The 18,817-nt window shown below is 39.9% G+C and overlaps 3 protein-coding genes across 3 annotated transcripts; all 3 read left to right on the top strand.

The window, feature by feature from the left end:
• Positions 1-650: 650 nt before the first annotated feature.
• On the top strand, positions 651-1,877 carry LOC311147322 (homeobox protein Hox-C6a-like; the record flags this gene model as incomplete). The annotated part of the gene is made up of 2 exons (XM_084184009.1): positions 651-1,050; positions 1,582-1,877. The coding sequence occupies 2 exons, from the start codon at positions 651-653 to the stop codon at positions 1,875-1,877; spliced, it is 696 nt and encodes a 231-aa protein (XP_084040135.1).
• Positions 1,878-3,850: 1,973 nt separating this feature from the next.
• LOC311147308 (homeobox protein Hox-C5a-like) lies at positions 3,851-6,351 on the top strand (the record flags this gene model as incomplete). Its single annotated transcript, XM_084183992.1, has 2 exons — positions 3,851-4,343; positions 5,328-6,351. The coding sequence occupies 2 exons, from the start codon at positions 3,851-3,853 to the stop codon at positions 5,543-5,545; spliced, it is 711 nt and encodes a 236-aa protein (XP_084040118.1). The 3' UTR covers positions 5,546-6,351.
• Positions 6,352-14,669: 8,318 nt separating this feature from the next.
• LOC311148063 (homeobox protein Hox-C4a-like) lies at positions 14,670-16,186 on the top strand (the record flags this gene model as incomplete). The annotated part of the gene is made up of 2 exons (XM_084184956.1): positions 14,670-15,168; positions 15,819-16,186. The coding sequence occupies exons 1-2, from the start codon at positions 14,730-14,732 to the stop codon at positions 16,184-16,186; spliced, it is 807 nt and encodes a 268-aa protein (XP_084041082.1). The 5' UTR covers positions 14,670-14,729.
• Between the last annotated feature and the right edge of the window lie 2,631 nt (positions 16,187-18,817).

Here is an 18,817-nt window from a genome sequence, read left to right as displayed (position 1 = left end):
TCCCCACCCTTCCCCCTAACAATCGGAATTACCAGTTCAGAGCCGAGGCCCGATAATTACCTACAAGTCATGTAATGCATTTCAAACACGATGTAAATCATGGAAAGAATGTGACAATTTCTTGCTCAGCAAAAACACAATAACCAACAGAGCACGCGAGTTTTATGAGGGTGCTACCGATACATAAACATCTAATTTTAATACAACTCACCCTGAAATGATGTACAGTGCTGAGGTCAAACAATTACATTATACAAATATACTATCACGGTGTACTTTTTAGTGGCATTTACAATATGCAAAATATTTTAGAGCTAAAGCTGGTTACCTAAAAGCTACAGTTTCCTTTTAACTCCTTGCTCTCAATTGGTGGAGAAGAGTCAGCTGACATTGTCATATTTTCCCTCTCCGAGCCTCAGCTATATCCCTCGGGTTAGTGCGTCTTACTGGAAATTAATGATATTGAAACCTCAACGAACCGTCCATTTTACAGAAGCAGATAACGTGTAAAGTGATGGTTTTGCAAAGGTGTGTGAGATAGACAGAGCATAAAGAGAGAGGGGAAGGGGGAGCTACTGAGAGAGGGAAGTGGAGAAAAAAAGATCGATAAAGAAGTGGGGAGAGTTGAAGGAGAGGGTTACAGGCAAGGTATGAATTCGTATTTCGCAAACCCGTCGCTCTCCTGCCATTTATCTGGTGGTCAAGATGTTTTGCCAAACGTGTCCATAAATTCCACCACTTATGACACAGTGAGACATTTTTCCTCATATGGGGCTGCTGTGACCCAGAATCGGATATACCCAAATCCTTTCTATTCTCCCCAAGACAATGTTGTTTTTGGGCCGAGCCGGGCATCCTATGAGTATGGATCTAATGTGTTTCTTCAAGACAAGGATGGGGGTCTTGCCAGTTGCAGACAAACAAGCAGGGGGCTGAATGCACAAAGCCACAGTGCTCAGGAGTACAGTTTGGATCACGCCAGAGGATCGCAGGAGCAGAAACCTAACGTCCAGATTTACCCGTGGATGCAGCGAATGAACTCTCACAGCGGTGAGTTTTACTACAACAAATAAATTAAGTAAATGGGTCAGTTTTACGATATGTCTTAGCAACAGAGCAACTTCGTTTTTATGGCCCCATAAAACATCATTGTATCGTCTCGCCCTGGAGAAAGGCCTCCTTTCTGAGTGTGCGTAACTATTCTAACAGTTGCCCAAAATGTGTATTGTCAACGTTTACCCCCAAAATCCTATGTTTTGTTTATCCTGAATCTTATATATTTAATTTAAACAATTTCATAGACTATGTATATTTTACAAACAGATGTTGGACATGCAGATTAAGTCTCATGGTTTGGAGAACTGATTGCTTATTTTACTGCATGCCATAGTCGTTCCTACCAGGAGCAGAAATAGGATATTTTGGACATTAATTGCTCCCATCACATTGTCAGTACCTTTGTAATGATGTCTAATCTGGATTATGGTGATTAAATCATCTGATGTCAGAAAAATGTACAGAATGGGTATATATACATAAATGTAATCCAATACTTTGCTATGTTTTCTATTCACTGCACAGGAGTTGGATATGGGTCAGACAGACGCAGAGGACGCCAGATATACTCCCGTTACCAAACACTGGAACTGGAGAAGGAATTCCATTTCAACCGCTATCTAACCAGACGTAGACGTATCGAAATAGCAAACGCTCTCTGTTTGACAGAACGTCAGATCAAAATTTGGTTCCAGAACCGTCGTATGAAATGGAAGAAAGAGAGCATTCTAACGTCGCCGGTGACGGGAAGTGAATCAACAGGGGCCTCGGTGGAGGAAGGAGACGGCGTGGAAGAGGAGAAAGAAGAGGGAAAAAAATAAAAAAAGATATGAAAGAAAGACATTTAAAACGAAATCATGAAACTCCAACTAAACTACCTACACATTTAAGGACCAGAAACTCCAATGCATGATATTATTCTGCTATTTGTCTCCCTCTCACAAAACTTATAGGCTACCTACACGCGCGTAAAACCATGCAGCGTTATGAAATTCAGTTGTTGTTTTTTTGCTGAAAAAGCATATAGTCAACTGATAGATCTTTACTTCTTGTTTGCGTAATGTCCTTTGTCATATGTGTTGTGAAATGAAAAGTGATACATTCATAATTTTCTTCCAAAGTTTCCCCATTTACACTGTAAAATGTAGTAATCTATGTATCGGTTTGGATCACTTCAATCAATTCACATAGGTCAGTGATAGGCATCGTTTACAAACACAATATGCATAAGCATTCCAAATGTGAAGGAAATGCGAAGGCACATTTATTTTGTTTTTGTTCATATATGTATTTGAATCTTTACTTTCCCATGAATCTCATCGTGGTTTTGTGTTGTGCAATATGCATCTTGCAAATATCCTGAAAGCTCTCACGAGGTGAACAACACTACCTAAATTGTAGATATGCCTGTATATATTCTATGTATGCTTATGTATACCCTGTGCAGCTTAAATGGACGTTCTCTTAAAGTGGCACTTACCACTGTTTAGCCTAATAACCGTTTTTGGTTACCCAAGACTACCTAATAAAGAGGATTAATACTACACAAGCAATCAATCACGTTGTTTAGGGTTGTGAATTTATGTTTTATCATAATTGTGTATCATTGAATAAAATGTTTTCAAAACAGGTCCGGCCCTGTCTTCTGTACAATTCTGAGCCATCGGTGATCACAATACAGATCACTTTTTGCACGATTTGTGTGTTTAGTCTGTTATTTGGCAAAGTATTTAATGCATTACAGGTATTCTACAAAGTATTTAGTGAATGGCTCTTGCCATGTATGAATGTTACTTAACATATTACTGTTTAAGAACACATCCGTATTGTTTCTACAGTCATAATAGCCATTCCAAATTTCCAAATGAAGTAGCAATGGAAACAAATTTGAGATACCAAAATAAACTCAAACATAAGCCATAAGCCATATTGTGCTATAAAGCTGATAGCTAGTCCAACCTTTAGGCTATCGGCCTATATGCAAGGGCTTAGTGATTGTTTATGCTGCTCAATAAACGTTGATATGGGCCGTTTGGGCACATGGACCTATTTCTTCCGGACTTCCGGGATGACTATCAACCCAATTTAAACCAAATTAAGATAAACCTACATAGCATAATGGCTCCTCGAATAACACAATATTTTAATGTAATAATAATAATAATAATAATTATTATTATGATAGCCGACTATAGAGCATTTTGTCGTTTTGTATTGCTCAATCAGTGTTACTGTTGCTGTTAGGGTTAGGGTTAGGGTTAGGGTGGTATGCTATGTAATGCAGCAGGGCAAGGGAAGTAGGCCTATGGAGGGGCATAGATGAGATGACCGCCCTGGCCTGCCCTACACCAGACACCAGATGACGCTCTTGTCTTACAGTCTCGCCCTTTTCCTCACCCAGACCCCACCATGGTCCCCAACAGCCCACAGCACAAAGTTTACCGGGCACGTTCCCCGTATTCATCAATATACATCTGGTATCTAGCCAATGTATGACTGGCCAACTTCAGCACGTGATCCTATTCAGATTCCCCATATTTGGGCATTGCACGTCGAAACAAGAAAAAAACATATATGAATGCCACCACTTATAAATCGTGGTATTTAAAAAAAAGAAAGATACCTCTTGAACTTCCAAAGTGTTTCCTAGGAAAAGCAATAACCAATATAAAATAACAATACAACAGCAAAATATCTAGCCCAGGCTACTTTCGGATACAATATTTATTCTTAGGCTATTGCAGTTTTTACTTCATGAATCCCTTCCGCACCGTTTTTGTGTGTTTCGTGTAAGATGAGTTCGTACGTAGCAAACAACAATTTTAAGCAGCAAACGCACGAGGCATCCTCCTATAACACCATGAATAGTTTAGGCAGTTATCGCTCTCTCTCTGCCCTCCATCAAGGCAATTATGCATATAACGGAGGTCTTAATCATTTCAACGGAACATTCACCTCTGATGCCACTGTGAACTCTCTGAAACGAGAAGAGATGGAAACTAGCCTGCGAGGCAATACGGACACTCAACCTCCACCACGACCACAGTCATGTTCAGCTGCGAGCTCCCGGAACTCCGTGCAAAACTGCCTCGGTGATGGGATACAGGGCAAAGGGACTGGAAGGCCAATGGAAGTGGTCGAAAACCCTATAACTATGACTGAAGAAAGCGCCATCAAAGTCGAAACTATGCAACCTGTGAAACGTCAAAACCATTCGAAGAAGCACCAAGACAGTCAACAGCAACCGCAGATTTTTCCCTGGATGACAAAACTACACATGAGCCACGGTAAAATTAAAAAATATATGTCTAAAGCCAACTTAAAGCCTACTACTTCCCTCCCTCACTCACTCACTCACTCTCTCGCCTGCTATCCTGCTTTTGTCCATTCACAGTTTTTCCTCTTGAGTTTTATAGGCCAAACGCAGGAAATAATAAAACTGGCGGTGATAAATTTTATGACAAAGGCGTCTATTGCTCGTAAACCTGTTCTGTTACTGTGAAGAGGTGATCTGCCGCGGTTAGATTTATGGCTACATAATTGGATAAGAGAAACAAAAATAGAAGAGAACAACGAACGAGTTGGCTATTTTACATTCATGTATTAGTGCTTTTCAGCTGCTAACAGGTTATTATAGTCTAAGATGAGTATAGGCTATACGCTATAGCCTAGTTGAACTCGGAGGAAAACTATGTGCCCTGACCTCCGTGTGAACTTTTCACCTTGGAAAGCTCCAGATATAATTCCAAGATGGCATTCATGTCCAAAATCCACTATTGTCCATTAGGCTATATCCTACTGCTGGAGTAACCACTAAATATTACCACTGCATTTGGTGCTTTATTAAAGACTTAGCCAAAATTATAGTTCTGCGAGTGTTCTTCCTTATAATATTGACCTGGATTTCCCAGTGCAGCCAGTGATGTTTTTTTTGTTTGCCAAGAGGTATTTGAAATAAGCAAGCGCCAGAATAAACCGTTTTTATCCCTTAATTTCAATTTCATTTTTTTCGTTCAAGCAGTTAATTTGAATTTAAATAGTTTCACTTCTTTGGGGCTTTAGTCACTTGAACATTTCATCATTTGTAAACAATTTTAATCATTTTAGATGCTGCAACTCAAAAGAGAGAGGCAGTATCTTCATCTCACGTCATTCGACATTAACCTTGACCTCAGGTTATTTTTATATGAATCAAGATTTTATAATATTCGATAACTCTTGGATTTTCTTCAAATGTAGGCTAACGCATATTTTTTCTAATACCACTTCAGAATCATCTGACGGTAAACGCTCTCGAACCAGTTACACCCGCTACCAGACTCTGGAGTTGGAGAAAGAGTTCCATTTCAACCACTACCTCGCCCGTCGTAGGCGCATTGAGATCGCCAATACCCTATGTCTGAACGAGAGGCAAATAAAAATTTGGTTCCAGAATCGACGTATGAAGTGGAAGAAGGATTCGAAACTGAAATCAAAGGATTCGATATAAACATGGGGTTGATGACTGATCTGGAGACGAACTGCTAAAAGAAGTACCCAGAGAGAGACCGTTTTCATAATCCGCATTTATTGTGCTATGGACTATTACATTATTTGCATATTCCGCGTTTGGAACTTTACATGTGGACTTTTATTATTTATTTAATGGTTGTAAAAATGGAAGGAAAATATTGAACAAAAATATAGTAATGTGTTGTCTAAATGTAAAGATTGTGTAAAGACCTTTGGAAGTCTTAGGGAGGAGCTGTGGAGTATAAGGCCACTCCCTCTTTCATGTTTCAATGCATGAGTGGGAAATACATGAACATTCTACCTATTCTCTTATTATTGAGATAATGATCATGTCAGTGAGTGATACTCAGTGGTAATACAATGATAAGGAGGAGACCTAACTGTTCATGACTCTTATAATGACGAATATATTTTATTTTATTAAATGTCTTAAAATTCATATTTGGGCGGAGTGACTTTGTTGTATTCGGGCTTACAGCAAACAGACAGTTGACTTTTTGAACTATGGATTATGTCCCAAAAAAGATGTAAGAGTTTCGTGATGGTATCTGAGGACAGCACACATACCTATAGGCCTACCATTCCATGCCATATATATATGTTCGCAGTTGTCTGATCAAATCGAAACATATTGTGTACATATTGGATAATCTGCCACCCCCTTAGGTGCACAATACCTGCATATGTACAGAAGGCCTATTATAACATTGTCTGAATAAGCTTGTGATTTAATCAAAACGCTTACAGGTGTTGAGAAAACTTTTGAATAAACCTCCCATACCGTATTACCAGCACATTCGTGTCGCTCTTATATATCATTAGACATGTACAGGCACTTAGTATTAAAAAATAAATTCGAGGTCCCACACGTCTATTTAAATAATTTACAGTAGGCCTATCCCTGACAGACAAACGCATGCACATAAAAGTTTAAGGCCCCGACAAAACTGTATTACCCTGTTTCCACCTCTCCACCACAGATAGAAAAATGGTTCCTGTTTTAACAGGATAGAGCCAGAGAGCATAGCTAGCTGCTTCTAAATTCATATGGGTTGAGATGTAGAGGCTAACTTTCTCCATAGGCCTAGCCACTCACAGACTTTGATGTTTCTGTGGCCTTACTCACGGACCAAATGTAAAGCTATGGTTATGAAATATGTTAGAGTATGCTATATGCTTATATTCAGTCTATACCAAAAGGTTTGAAAAAAAATAACTAACAAAAAACGGTTGACTAATATAGCTTTAAGTAAATATTTGATCATGTGAGTCAATATTGTAAGCTAGTGTAGTATTTAGACAAAACCGTAAGTTGAAACACAGCTATGCATTGACCTGTATTTGGCCCACTGCTGGCCTAGCTATTGACACCTATTGTAACAAGAAGTCTTAACAAAACAAAAATCTAGTTTCAGGGAAAACGATTAATCAGATGCCATTTCCTGTAGGAAATGTCGCCCCATATGAAACAAATATATATTTTCACTCACCTCGCAGACTTGTAGCCTAGTTTCATTGCTATATAAATACAACAGAGCATGGTCTGCTTTCTCAATGGCACTGTCGGGCCTAACCGTGCTACGTTGGCATATAGGGCTATCACATCCCCTTTTAGTGTCTCTTTCTTTTAGTATTTTAAAGTTTGGAAGGTTATTTATGCCAATTGCCTCGAGCGGGGCCTGTGAATGGTGCACAGGGAGCACGTGGTGCCATTAAAGTGGGGTTTATGGCCTGGAAAAGCTGACAAACCTTCGATATATACACATCATATATAATCTTAACTGTCCGGAATCGCAGCTGCTGGCTTCTATTAGCTGAGGAAGAAAGGGCTGTGTCTCAGTGTGGATTACCTTGGCCCGGACTGGTCTGTCTGGTGGTGCTGGGCTCTCGGTCACAAATGGATCCTTAAATGCTCCAGTAAGTTTATAATATTTTTACTAACATGCATGTTGCGTCAACCTATAGCGTTTCTTTTGTATTTGATGTTGTGGTTGGGTTGGGTTGATGTTTTCGATACAACGGGATTTGTTGAATTGGTTTTGTGTTACTCATTCCTTACAATTACTATAACCAATCGTTATGTTATATCTGACTCTGCTTGCTGTTTGTTGGTCCTTATAGGAGAAATGTCTTCCAATAGATTACAAACGTGTTTGATTACAAACGTGTTTATGTATGATCATGCATGCATGGTCCCTAACCCCCTAGTAAAATAGTGTTCCTTCTGAAAGAGAGTTCTGTTCTAGCTTTACTGAGTGGGTTCTATTTACTCTCCTGTCATTCATTAGGCATAGGATACATCTTTATACACAACATCATTTATTTATTTAGATAATGGTCTGCACATTGTCAAATGCTTTATGTTACTGTTACACAGTTGTCAGAGACCCAAAATAAGAGTGTGTGTGTCAGTGTGTGTGTGTGTTGATGTCCTATCATACAGTACTAACAGTAGCTACTATGTACAGCTATAATCCCACAAAAATGCAGTCAGGTTTCAGAGATGGGTTGTGTGTATAAATTGCAAGTTCATACTTGTGCTTGAATAAACATAGCAACCCACTTTTCAGGATTGTCTTGGTAAGATATTGCTAAATCAGACTGTTGACACAGAGACTGATGAGTGTGCCATGTTCACTGCGCAATGCTTCGACTATCTTTTACTGTGTAGGCCAGTCCAATTGATACCTGTCAAGGTATAGCAGTCCATTGGATAAATGTCATCCATCCCCTGCCCTCCCATAATCAACACACAGACGTGATACTGTTTATTTTTGTAGTTGAGGAATGGAATGTTTACATGGAAAATGTTCTGGAAGGTTCTGGAAGCAAATATTTGTTTAAGAGCAGTGTGACAAGTTAAATTCCAATTGTTACATTGTATCTGCCTCTATTTACTTGGGAAAGTTGTGTGGTTGATATTGGTAAGATCCTTTGTCAGTAAGATCCTCTACTCCTCTGTTATGTTCGTGTGACCTGCCCATGAACTCTGGTCCCCATATTATATTATGAAAAAAAAAATTATGCACTAACTGTAAAGTCGCTCTGGATAAGAGCGTCTGCTAAATGACTAAAAACGTAATATTGTAGCTTGTAATTATGGCCCAGAGGTTTTCCTTGTCAGTTCACATAAGGGCCAGGGAGGAACTCGGGGCCCTGATGATGTAGTGAGTTGATGGGTTCATGTTGAGTATAAACCCCTTACTTCCTGTTAGATGAGGAGAGTGGAAACCAATAATACACAGCCAATAGGGGGTGCTATTAAACATGCTCCCCCTCCATATAGAGATGAATGATGCTATAGAAGAGGGTTTCCCAAACTCGGTCCTGGGGCCCCTGCTGGGTGCACGTTTTGGTGTTTGCCCTAGCACTACACAGCTGATTCAAATAATCAAAGCTTGATGATGAGTTGCTTAGCCCTCTGTAGCTCAGTTGGTAGAGCATGGTGTTTGCAATGCCAGGGTTGTGGGTTCGATTCCCATGGGGGGCCAGTATGAAAATGTATGCACTTACTAACTGTAAGTTGCTCTGGATAAGAGCGTCTGCTAAATGACTTAAATGTTATTTGAATGAGCTGTGTAGTGCTAGGGCAAAAACCAAAACGTGTACCCAGGGGGGGCCCCAGGACCAAGTTTTGGATGGGATTCACCTGGATTATAGTGCATTGGGGTGTAGCTAAGTTCTCCACTGTTCTTAAGCTCAGTATGTCTTACTCTTTGCCTTTTCTATTCTTGTTGACTGTAATCGATCTATGGTACTGCCATGATTGGCAAATAATCATCCAATAAGAAAACCACTGTCTAGTCTAGAATAGATCATGTGAGCGAGTTACCTGGCAAATAGAACATTGCCTAATTGTTGGTAGAGGGACCCACCTCCAGAAGCAAAACATATTTTTAGATGAACAGAAAACTCTACTGTGCTTTTTATGCTTATGCATTTGTTTGTAGACTGAATGGTTTATTATATTGTAATATATTCAGATGATATTCATTTCCCTTTATGAAATTCATTTATTTCATTATGAGATTGCATAAAACACAATAGGAAAGGGATACCTAGTCAGTTGCACAACTGAATGCATTCAACTGAAATGTGTCTTCCGCATTTAACCCAACCCCTCTGAATCAGAGAGGTGCGGTGGGCTGACTTAATCGACGTCTAAGACATCCGCGCCCGGGGAGCAGTTGTTGCTGGGGGTTAATTGCCTTGCTCAAGGGTAGAACGGCTGATTTTTCCATCTTGCCGGCTCGGGGATTCGAACCAGCGACCTTTCGGTTACTGGCCTAACGCTTTTAACCACTGGTCCATAATGAATATGTATGCCATTGAATGGATTTTTTGTGTCTTCATTTCAGTGCCAATGGAAGACAGACGCATGAAAGACAGCCTGTTCTTTTTCAGTTAAGTGTGCGAGTTCCAGTTGTAGATATTGCACGTTTTATGATGTAAAATCATATTCGTTTATGCTTCAGGCTTGAATATACCCAATACTGTGAAATCTGGGGATTTCTACAGATAGAACTTCCGCCCATGGAAATGCCACATTTCTAAATCCAGTCGAACGTCCCCAAACCGACCTGTCCTTAATACCTCTCCTCAGACCCAATTCTAGAAGATCGCACACTTGTTATAGATTTTTCTGTGTCTCCTCACCTCAATTTGAAATGAACAGGGAGGAGGGGGATGAGAGAAAAGGGGTTGGATGGATAGAGTGGAAATGAAAGTAAGACATTATACAAAAAATAATACATATTCAAGGACATTAACATTGTTCCTTAATGGGTAAAGTTAAATGTGGTTATTTTCCAAATACATTTGTTTTGTGTCATATGACTTGATTTTTGTCAACTGATTTTCGATGACAAATTAGCAAGTATTTAGCTATTTCAAACCTGTTAATTTATTAGATAATTCCCTGTTTTTTTATTGCAATAACGATCATTTTATGGTTTATGAAATTCTGCAGTACTGCAGGCAATCCTGGCCCTCCATTACCATTACCTTCTGTTGTTTTTCTGGGCATCATAAGCTATTCTGTTTTAGAGCTTTTTGGTAGCTCAGTTGGTAGAGCATGGCGCTTTCAACGCCAGGGTTGTGGGTTCGATTCCCACGGGGGGCCAGTATGAAAAATGTATGCACTCACTAACTGTAAGTCGCTCTGGATAAGAGCGTCTGCCAAATGACTAAAATGTAAATGTTATTGAAACCATTCCGAATAATTTGGGGTGGGAAAAATATATACTTATACGCATTTTAACTTTATTGGTTATCCCACTAATCATCTAATTTGATATATTTTTTTTCAATTTTGCAGACAACGAATCGAGGACGGAGGCAGAATGAAGACGAGCATATATGTATCAGTAAGTTGTTTATTATTTTGTACACAAGTAATATAGGCTACCTGCCCTGTCCTTTCCTGTGCACCGAGCCAACAGAGAGGGCAGTGTTCCCTGATAATGGCTATGCTAGGCCTAGACCTATGTACACACATTCCATTGTACAACAATGTGTTTATTATTAAACATTGCATTTCACACAGTTTGGCCTCACCGGGCCTCACCATGCACACTGTGGTTAATGTGTTCTAATATTCTGAAAGATATCTATTCAAAACAATCATTCAGTGAAAGAACAACGAATCTTTCCTCATCCTACCATCAATGTTGTAGCCTACAGATATGTGTTGCATGCATATCGTGTGTTACAGATATGCATAGCCTTTGCGTGTGAAAGAGAACATGCTGTAAGGTTTTCGTGTGAAAGAAAAGTAAAGGTTAGCCATTTTTCCCATGAACAAATGGAACATCAAATTAGTTCGCCTAAGGGCCTCGTTTTTCTGTAGTTCTACATTATAACTAGTTATTGGTAAGAGATCTGAATGCCATTTGCGGGGAGAAATTGTTTATTTATTTTCGCCCATCAATAATCCTTGGCAGTGAACTATTGGAAGCAGTCAAACGCGAGGGGTGAAACGCAGGTCAGGCTGTCTAACGAATATTAAAATGCGTCCACAACACTGGAGCTTGGGTGAGAGGGGAGCTGGGGGCGTGCACGAGGCCTGTGAAGGCGTGGCAGGTGGGAGGGGGTGTGCAAAAATTATAATAATATGTGGAGATTTAACTTAAGATGAGAACGAAAGTGTTCATTACATTTTGAGTATGTTTTCTTCTTCTCTTGTCTCATGGTTACCAAGGTAGCTGACGTCTTGTGTAGGCCTACCTACACTTATTCAATTATATTCTATTGTATTCTATGTATAACATTTTATAAAGTTACGTGAACATGTTATTGTTTTGATTAGTTAAAAACGTACATTCTATTGGATTCTATTTCAAGACTCTATATATTAAATATATTCACGATTTCAGTAGCCTATGTTTGCCCCTTTCGATTATTGAAACAGGTCACACTCACACCATGCAGGATATAACATTTTTCATCTCCGTCTTCTCATTAACTTCTAGAGTGGCAGGAAGAGAGGTTACTGAGCGGTCAGTATGGTAATGGCGAGGCAGGCGAGCACAAGAAATCGTTGGGAACAAAATAAACTTATTTTTCATCTGCGCTGTCACGTGGTCGCTCGCTTTGTACCCACCGTGCACGTGTTTTTCCTGAATATTCATAGTTCAGATGAGTCACCTCAAAGGCAGGGTTTTGATTGAATCTGATGGAGAAAAGCATCTTCGGCAGGCAACTCTATTCGTATGTGTGTGCGTGTGTGTGTATGTGTGTGTGTGTGTGTGTGTGTATGTATGTATGTATGTATGTATGTATGTATGTATGTGTGTGTGTGTGTATGTGTGTGTGTGAAAGAGAGAGAGAGAGAGCGAGAGAGAGAGAGGTTTTTACCTAACCGAATTCTGCCAGTTCGAGCTCTTCTTTTCAGGCTGCAATGGAAAAGACTCATTAGTTGTCTATATGTACCCTGTAGAACCGAATTTGTGTTAATAGATAACAATCGCAAGTACGTCTCTACAGGAATACATGGGCTACTGAAATCCCACGTATGTCAAGATAATCGTCTGCTTCAACCCTCGCTTCTATCCAGTAGGTTATAGCTGCATGCAGTGTAAGCCGGAATAATAGGGCACGAATAGCATACATCTCAGAAGTCTGTGTGCAGCATACACAGTATGTTTTCAACCTCCACATAAGTAGCCTAGGCATTGTCAGGCGTCCATAGGCTAATGTTGTGTACTATAGGCTATCTGGAAGCAAAGGGCTACTAGTACTAGTCGGTCGGTACCAGTAAAACATGTAAGAAACCAGCGATCGTTTAAAGCGGACTGATTTATGCCATTTTTGTATGTCATTTTCACCTGCTCATATAGGACTAAAAGAAGACCACTACCTCGACTTTAGATGCTGATTAACAGGTGATTGACCTCGTGTCATAACCCTTGTTAATATAATTTATTATAATCCATCCCTAGCATGTAGTAGGCCCTACATTTATAATATATTTATTTTATTTTAATATTAAATATGTAAATATTTAATATTATTATTAACTCCATTGATTTATAAAGGTCACATTGATTATGTAGGTCTACAGTCCTGTGGTTTGTGGTGTCATGCATAATTGAAGGGATGGAATTACAGCCACTAACATATTTAGCCAACAGTTAATGGCAGTATAATAGTACCTGTAAAGCGGATAGTCTACCAATCATAATTGACAGCTTTATCTGCAATGATTTACTTTTCTGAACACAACAGTGGATATAGTTCGTAATGGACTTTACTCCCCCATCTAGGTCTAATATCAAATGAATAACCTTACACGTGCACTTAGACAACAGCTTGTGTTGATGGAGTTAAACTTTTGGACAAAACGTCCCTGAGAGTAATTTCAGGGCACGTAAAGCTGGTTTCATCACCATTGCAGCCTTATAAAGATTTGTATTCAAATTAATATGGCTCTAAACATGAAGAGCGAGAGACAGAGACCTCAATGCAATATCCAATAATGACAGTGATATAAGCATTAGAGATATCGTATCATTAAAGAATATATGCATTCCCTTGTGTCCATTGGCACAAGATAACAAAGTAGGCCTATTTGACAACTATGAATGCATTTGAAAAGTATTAATGCATTTGAAAAGTATTTATGCATTTTAAAAGTAGTAATGCATTTGAAAAGTATTTGGAATGCTATGTTTGTAAAGTCTCTCAGAATATTTACAAAGTAGCCTAATGGCAAAGTATTGGCACAGTTTTGAAAGTTCTCAAATGCAAAGCAAAATACTTAATGAAAGTACTGTGTGGTTACTAAAAAGTTAATGTATTCTTCACTGATATGATGCCCATCTGGTGTCCACTTTCTTCTCCTATGAGCCAAGCCCAGCTCTAGTTTAAAAAACTCGTAATTCGAACTGCTATGTGAAAGTGAATTTGATGCGTGCTTTTTATCTATTTAGTGTTTTGCCAACATTTAGTGTTGGATTGTTTTATATTTGAGAAGGCAGCATCAGAATATTCTTATAGAGGGTCATATACCGAATTTCTGTGACTTAGGCAGGCCTAATCTTTCAACTGTTTTACTGGTTATTACTTTTACTATTAATATGTATTATTATTATTTACTGCTAGTATTATTGTATGCTATTTCTACCTGAAAAATTTAATAATATAACTATAATGACACTGTGTAATTCACAGAAGAAGTGTTTGTTTTGCAATATTTGCTGCAATATCAATGGCTCTGGTAACACAGCAAGGGAGAGAGGGTGAGAGAGAGATAGAGAGAAATTGAAATTGAATTGAAGGAGAGAGAAATTGAATTGAATTGAGTGAGAGAGAGAGAGAGGAGGGGAGAGAGAGAGAGAGAAAGAGAGCGGGTGAGAGGGTGAGAGGAGAGAGAGAGAGAGAGAGAGAGAGAGAGAGAGAGAGAGAGAGAGAGAGAGAGAGAGAGAGAGAGAGAGAGAGAGAGAGAGAGAGAGAGAGAGAGAGAGAGAGATTATGCCCACAATGGCGACCGAAGGTATGTTTCAAAACCTTTGGTTCCTTATCCGGGGACTACCTCTCACTCTGCCATTGGGCCGTGGGGTCACGTGGTAAAAGTAACTTTACAGGGCTGCTCGCAAGTAGGAGGGCTATATGGAGCAGAAAAACGACAAAGCTAGAAAAATAAATTTCCACTGCAGAAATTAATGATCATGAGCTCGTATTTGATGGACTCTACCTACATTGATCCGAAATTTCCTCCATGCGAGGAATATTCGCAAAATAGCTACATCCCCGAGCACAGCCCCGAATATTATAGCCGGGCAAGGGACCCTGGCTCTGGTTACCAGCATCACCATCAGGAGTTATACCCTCCGCGGGCGAGCTACCAAGAGCGCCAATATAACTGTGCAAGCATCCCTGAACCTGACACGCAAAGGGGACATGGACTACCTCATTCTGCGCACCTGCTTGCAGGCAAAGGGCAGCCAGCCTCATGTGAGACCCCACAGTTACCCATGTCCCCCTCCACCCCACCGGCTGCATCCTCCGCCTGCAACCAAGCTACACCGGAGCATCCAAACAGCTCAGCCTCCAAGCAGCCCGTGGTATACCCATGGATGAAGAAAATTCACGTCAGCACCGGTAGGCAACTTGTCTGTGTTTGTCTCTTCTCTCTCTACACTCTCCTACACCTCTCCCTTCCTTTCCCTCCCTTTATCAGTGCCTCTGACTTCCATCTCCTTCCCAGCCCCTGCTAAAATAGGGGAGAAGCCTTTGAAATGGCACAATTGAGGCGGATTTACGACTCGGCGTCGGTAATTACACCCACCATAAATTTTATAGCCGAGGTATACTCTGGGCAGCCATATCACCATGTGGCTTCTGCTGTTATGTATGTGCGCGATGGAGAGAAGAGGGGGAGAGATGAACAGAGAAAAGACTGCGCTTTGAAATCTTTCATTAATAATTTAACGCATACTTGGATGTGAGTGTCCCCTCATTATGGCGAGAGAGACAAGTTCTTAACTTCCCATTTAGATTAATTCTAATACCATAACTACCATATCTAGCCATTCCTTCTGCCCATTCCCATCATATATCTCAGTTGAAGACACTATTGTTTACCCACTCCTTCCCTTTCTTTCTTTCTTTCTTTCTTTCTTTCTTTCTTTCTTTCTTTCTTTCTTTCTTTCTTTCTTTCTTTCTTTCTTTCTTTCTTTCTTTCTTTCTTTCTTTCTTTCTTTCTTTCTTTCTTTCTTTCTTTCTCCCTCTTTACTTCTCCCCTTTTACAGCGAACCCGAATTACAATGGGCCGGATTCCAAGCGGTCTAGGACAGCCTACACTCGACAGCAGGTCTTAGAATTGGAGAAGGAATTCCACTATAACCGCTATTTAACTCGGCGGAGGCGCATCGAGATAGCTCATACCTTGGTTCTCTCCGAACGACAAATCAAGATTTGGTTTCAGAACCGCAGGATGAAGTGGAAAAAAGACCATAGGCTTCCGAACACCAAAGTGAGATCCTCCTCCACGGGCATATCCTCCGGTTCCAACACAACCTCATCAGCCGGCGTTGTCGCCACTTCCTCGGCCACTGATAGCATTACACCCGATGAACTGTCTGGAGTAGAGGATGGCGAGGATATTACAAGGTTATAAGGCGAAAAGAAAACCACTTCAAGAAAGGGGATAGTGAAATGACTGATTATTTATAGTATATTATATATTTTGTTTTCGTAGGTATTTGTGCGGTTTCATTTAAGTCCAAAGTTATATAAAATGCATGTTATATAGCATGGATTTATGCGAATACGGATGGGTTATTTTTACGTGACACAGGGTTTAAGTTATTTAATGCTGAATCAAGATGATGTTTTTTTATGAGAAAAATGTTTTGAATGAAGGAAAATAATGTACATTTTATCTAAATGTTATTGTGAGCCATTTGTATGCCCTGCCGCCCAAGTTGAAATGCACAATCTATTTATTTCAAGCTCAACACTGGAAGAATATCATTATTAGGCTATCATAGTTATTTTTGGTAAAAATGCTGCAACATACCGATGGAACATTGATCTTGAACGCATATGTTCAGGATTATAACAAGGTAAATTACCTCTTTGCTTTCAAAAACAGGATTTTGAATTACAATCTAGTTTGTGGTGTGTTTAGCAGATTATTGTGAAATGCAATAAACAGAGTTGAGTGTATTTGTGATAATCATATTGGTCAATAAAAAAGTGAGTGTACTAGTTTTACACACGTTTGGATGGATTTCATTCAAGGCCAACAGAGCTGTGCCTATTGTTTTGGTGACTGTGTATATTGATGTGGTGGGCCGTTATTTAAAAATAGTATAGTCACAATTTACCAAGTTCTTTACTTATGGTTCAGCCTAACAAAGCATTATTTGTTTGGCAAAATTGAGCTTTTAATTGTTTAGCCTATGCCAAATAAAGGTATGATACTGTCGGTTTGAAATGTTCCTTTAGAATCGTTCTCGAGGTAGGCACGCGTATACAGATCCACCATTCATATTCCCCCCTAATCCAATAATAATCCATAATTCTACTCCAAATAAAGGGTTATAGCCTGGCTGCATGCATCATACTATCCTACATATAGCTCATTAGTCTCAAGGACATTCAATTAACTTGGCAAGCCATTCAACCAGGCCCTCAACCAGGCCCCCTCAGATAATACTGACTGGCTGGAGCCCTGCTTCCGGCTCATTACTGAACATATAGCTCTGCACATACCTTTGGAAATCAATTTCATATTGCCAAAATATGACACATAATCAGTTGTGTTGATAATATATGGCTTCCTATTAATTCATTGTTTTGCCCCAATTGCAGGTTGCTTTTATTTTCTTCTAATAAAGTAAATAACTTGAGGTCAGATTCTGGAAGGCCTAAGGCCGTGAAGGACTATATCGTGGACTATAAGTGAGAATATATCCTACAAAATATTGTATTAGGATTATATCTACCAACAAGACCTATTGCCTCTTAAAAGTATGCGTCCAGATTTTCCAAGATGATCTTGTATAATACAATAGTTTGGATAATAGTGTTTTAAATGAATGCACGTAGGCCTTCTCAATATGCAATAATTTGTATCCTATATACAATGGAATGTTAGTTGTAAATCTGAGATGTTCACCAAATTGTCATTCTAATAATAGTCTATGTTTGTTGGGCCCTGAGACCTCCCCCGTCAAAGTGAAGAGTGCTTTTAAAAAGTGGCGCTCGAGGTAAAGTCATCGTCACCTCTGCTCTTGGTAAGTATAGCCTACACTGCTCAAGCATCGTGTGGAGGGATTTTCGATAGGTCTATGGCAGTGTTGTGGACTTGTTGTCACCATGCAACTGTAATAATACATAGGCTAGTCATATTGCGCCTTTGATCTTCTGTAGGCCATAGCCATGAAACAGGCCGTCCAATTAACAGTTCTCCAAAACGAATTTCATTGTAGAAAAACTTTTTCTTATCATGCTCAAAATGTTGTGCAAAAACATGCCATGTTTGAAAAGAGGGCAAGAATTTGATAGATTATTTAAACTGTGTGACTTGAATAGAAATTATAAAACGGCTTGCTAGGTGGGGGACAAAGAGCACAAAGGGAGAGGTTTTCTGAACCATCAATCTTAGCGCCGCAGAGTAAAGAATGATTTGGGCCTGAATATATTAATTTGGCAACAGCCTCTCTCACAGAAATAAACCCAAATCTCTAACTATTAACTTTACGAAATAAAACTATCAGGGCCAAAAAGGAAACTTAACACCGTGACTTGGACATGACTTTGGAATGGCAGTTGGAACGCGCGTAAAGCCCTAAAACATGCAGAATTCCAGGAGCCTTTATATAGCTGCCTGGACAGTTGAGAGAAATGAATGTGTAGCTACGCCACAGTCTCACCATCCCTCCAATCTCTTTCTAGATCCTGTCGCCTCCATGTAGCGAGGCTGAAAAGGCACTTTATTGAAGTTTGGAACCAACCGCGAGAAGGCCGAGTTCAGTCGGAGGGCACATTTTCTGTCCCATTAGGTCCGTTTCAGCCGGGATGGTCGACCTTTGTAACCCCCCGTGACCTGACTGGGTCTCTATACTTGTACCTTCTGTGTGTGCCCTCGTAGGTCGTCCCCGGTCCTTGCGTGGCCTCGTCAGGGCTCTGGACTTTCTTTGTGGGTTTTTCTACTTGAGGGGCCGGTAGAAGGGCACCTCTGAATGTGTTGCTCTTTTGTTGCTCTCAGTGGTGACCCGAGAGTGCGGTGAACTGTCGGTCA

Source organism: Coregonus lavaretus, assembly GCF_964263955.1.
Source record: "Coregonus lavaretus genome assembly, chromosome: 20".
In the NCBI taxonomy this organism is placed as follows: Eukaryota; Metazoa; Chordata; class Actinopteri; order Salmoniformes; family Salmonidae; genus Coregonus; species Coregonus lavaretus.
This window is presented reverse-complemented; position numbering and strand designations above follow the sequence as displayed.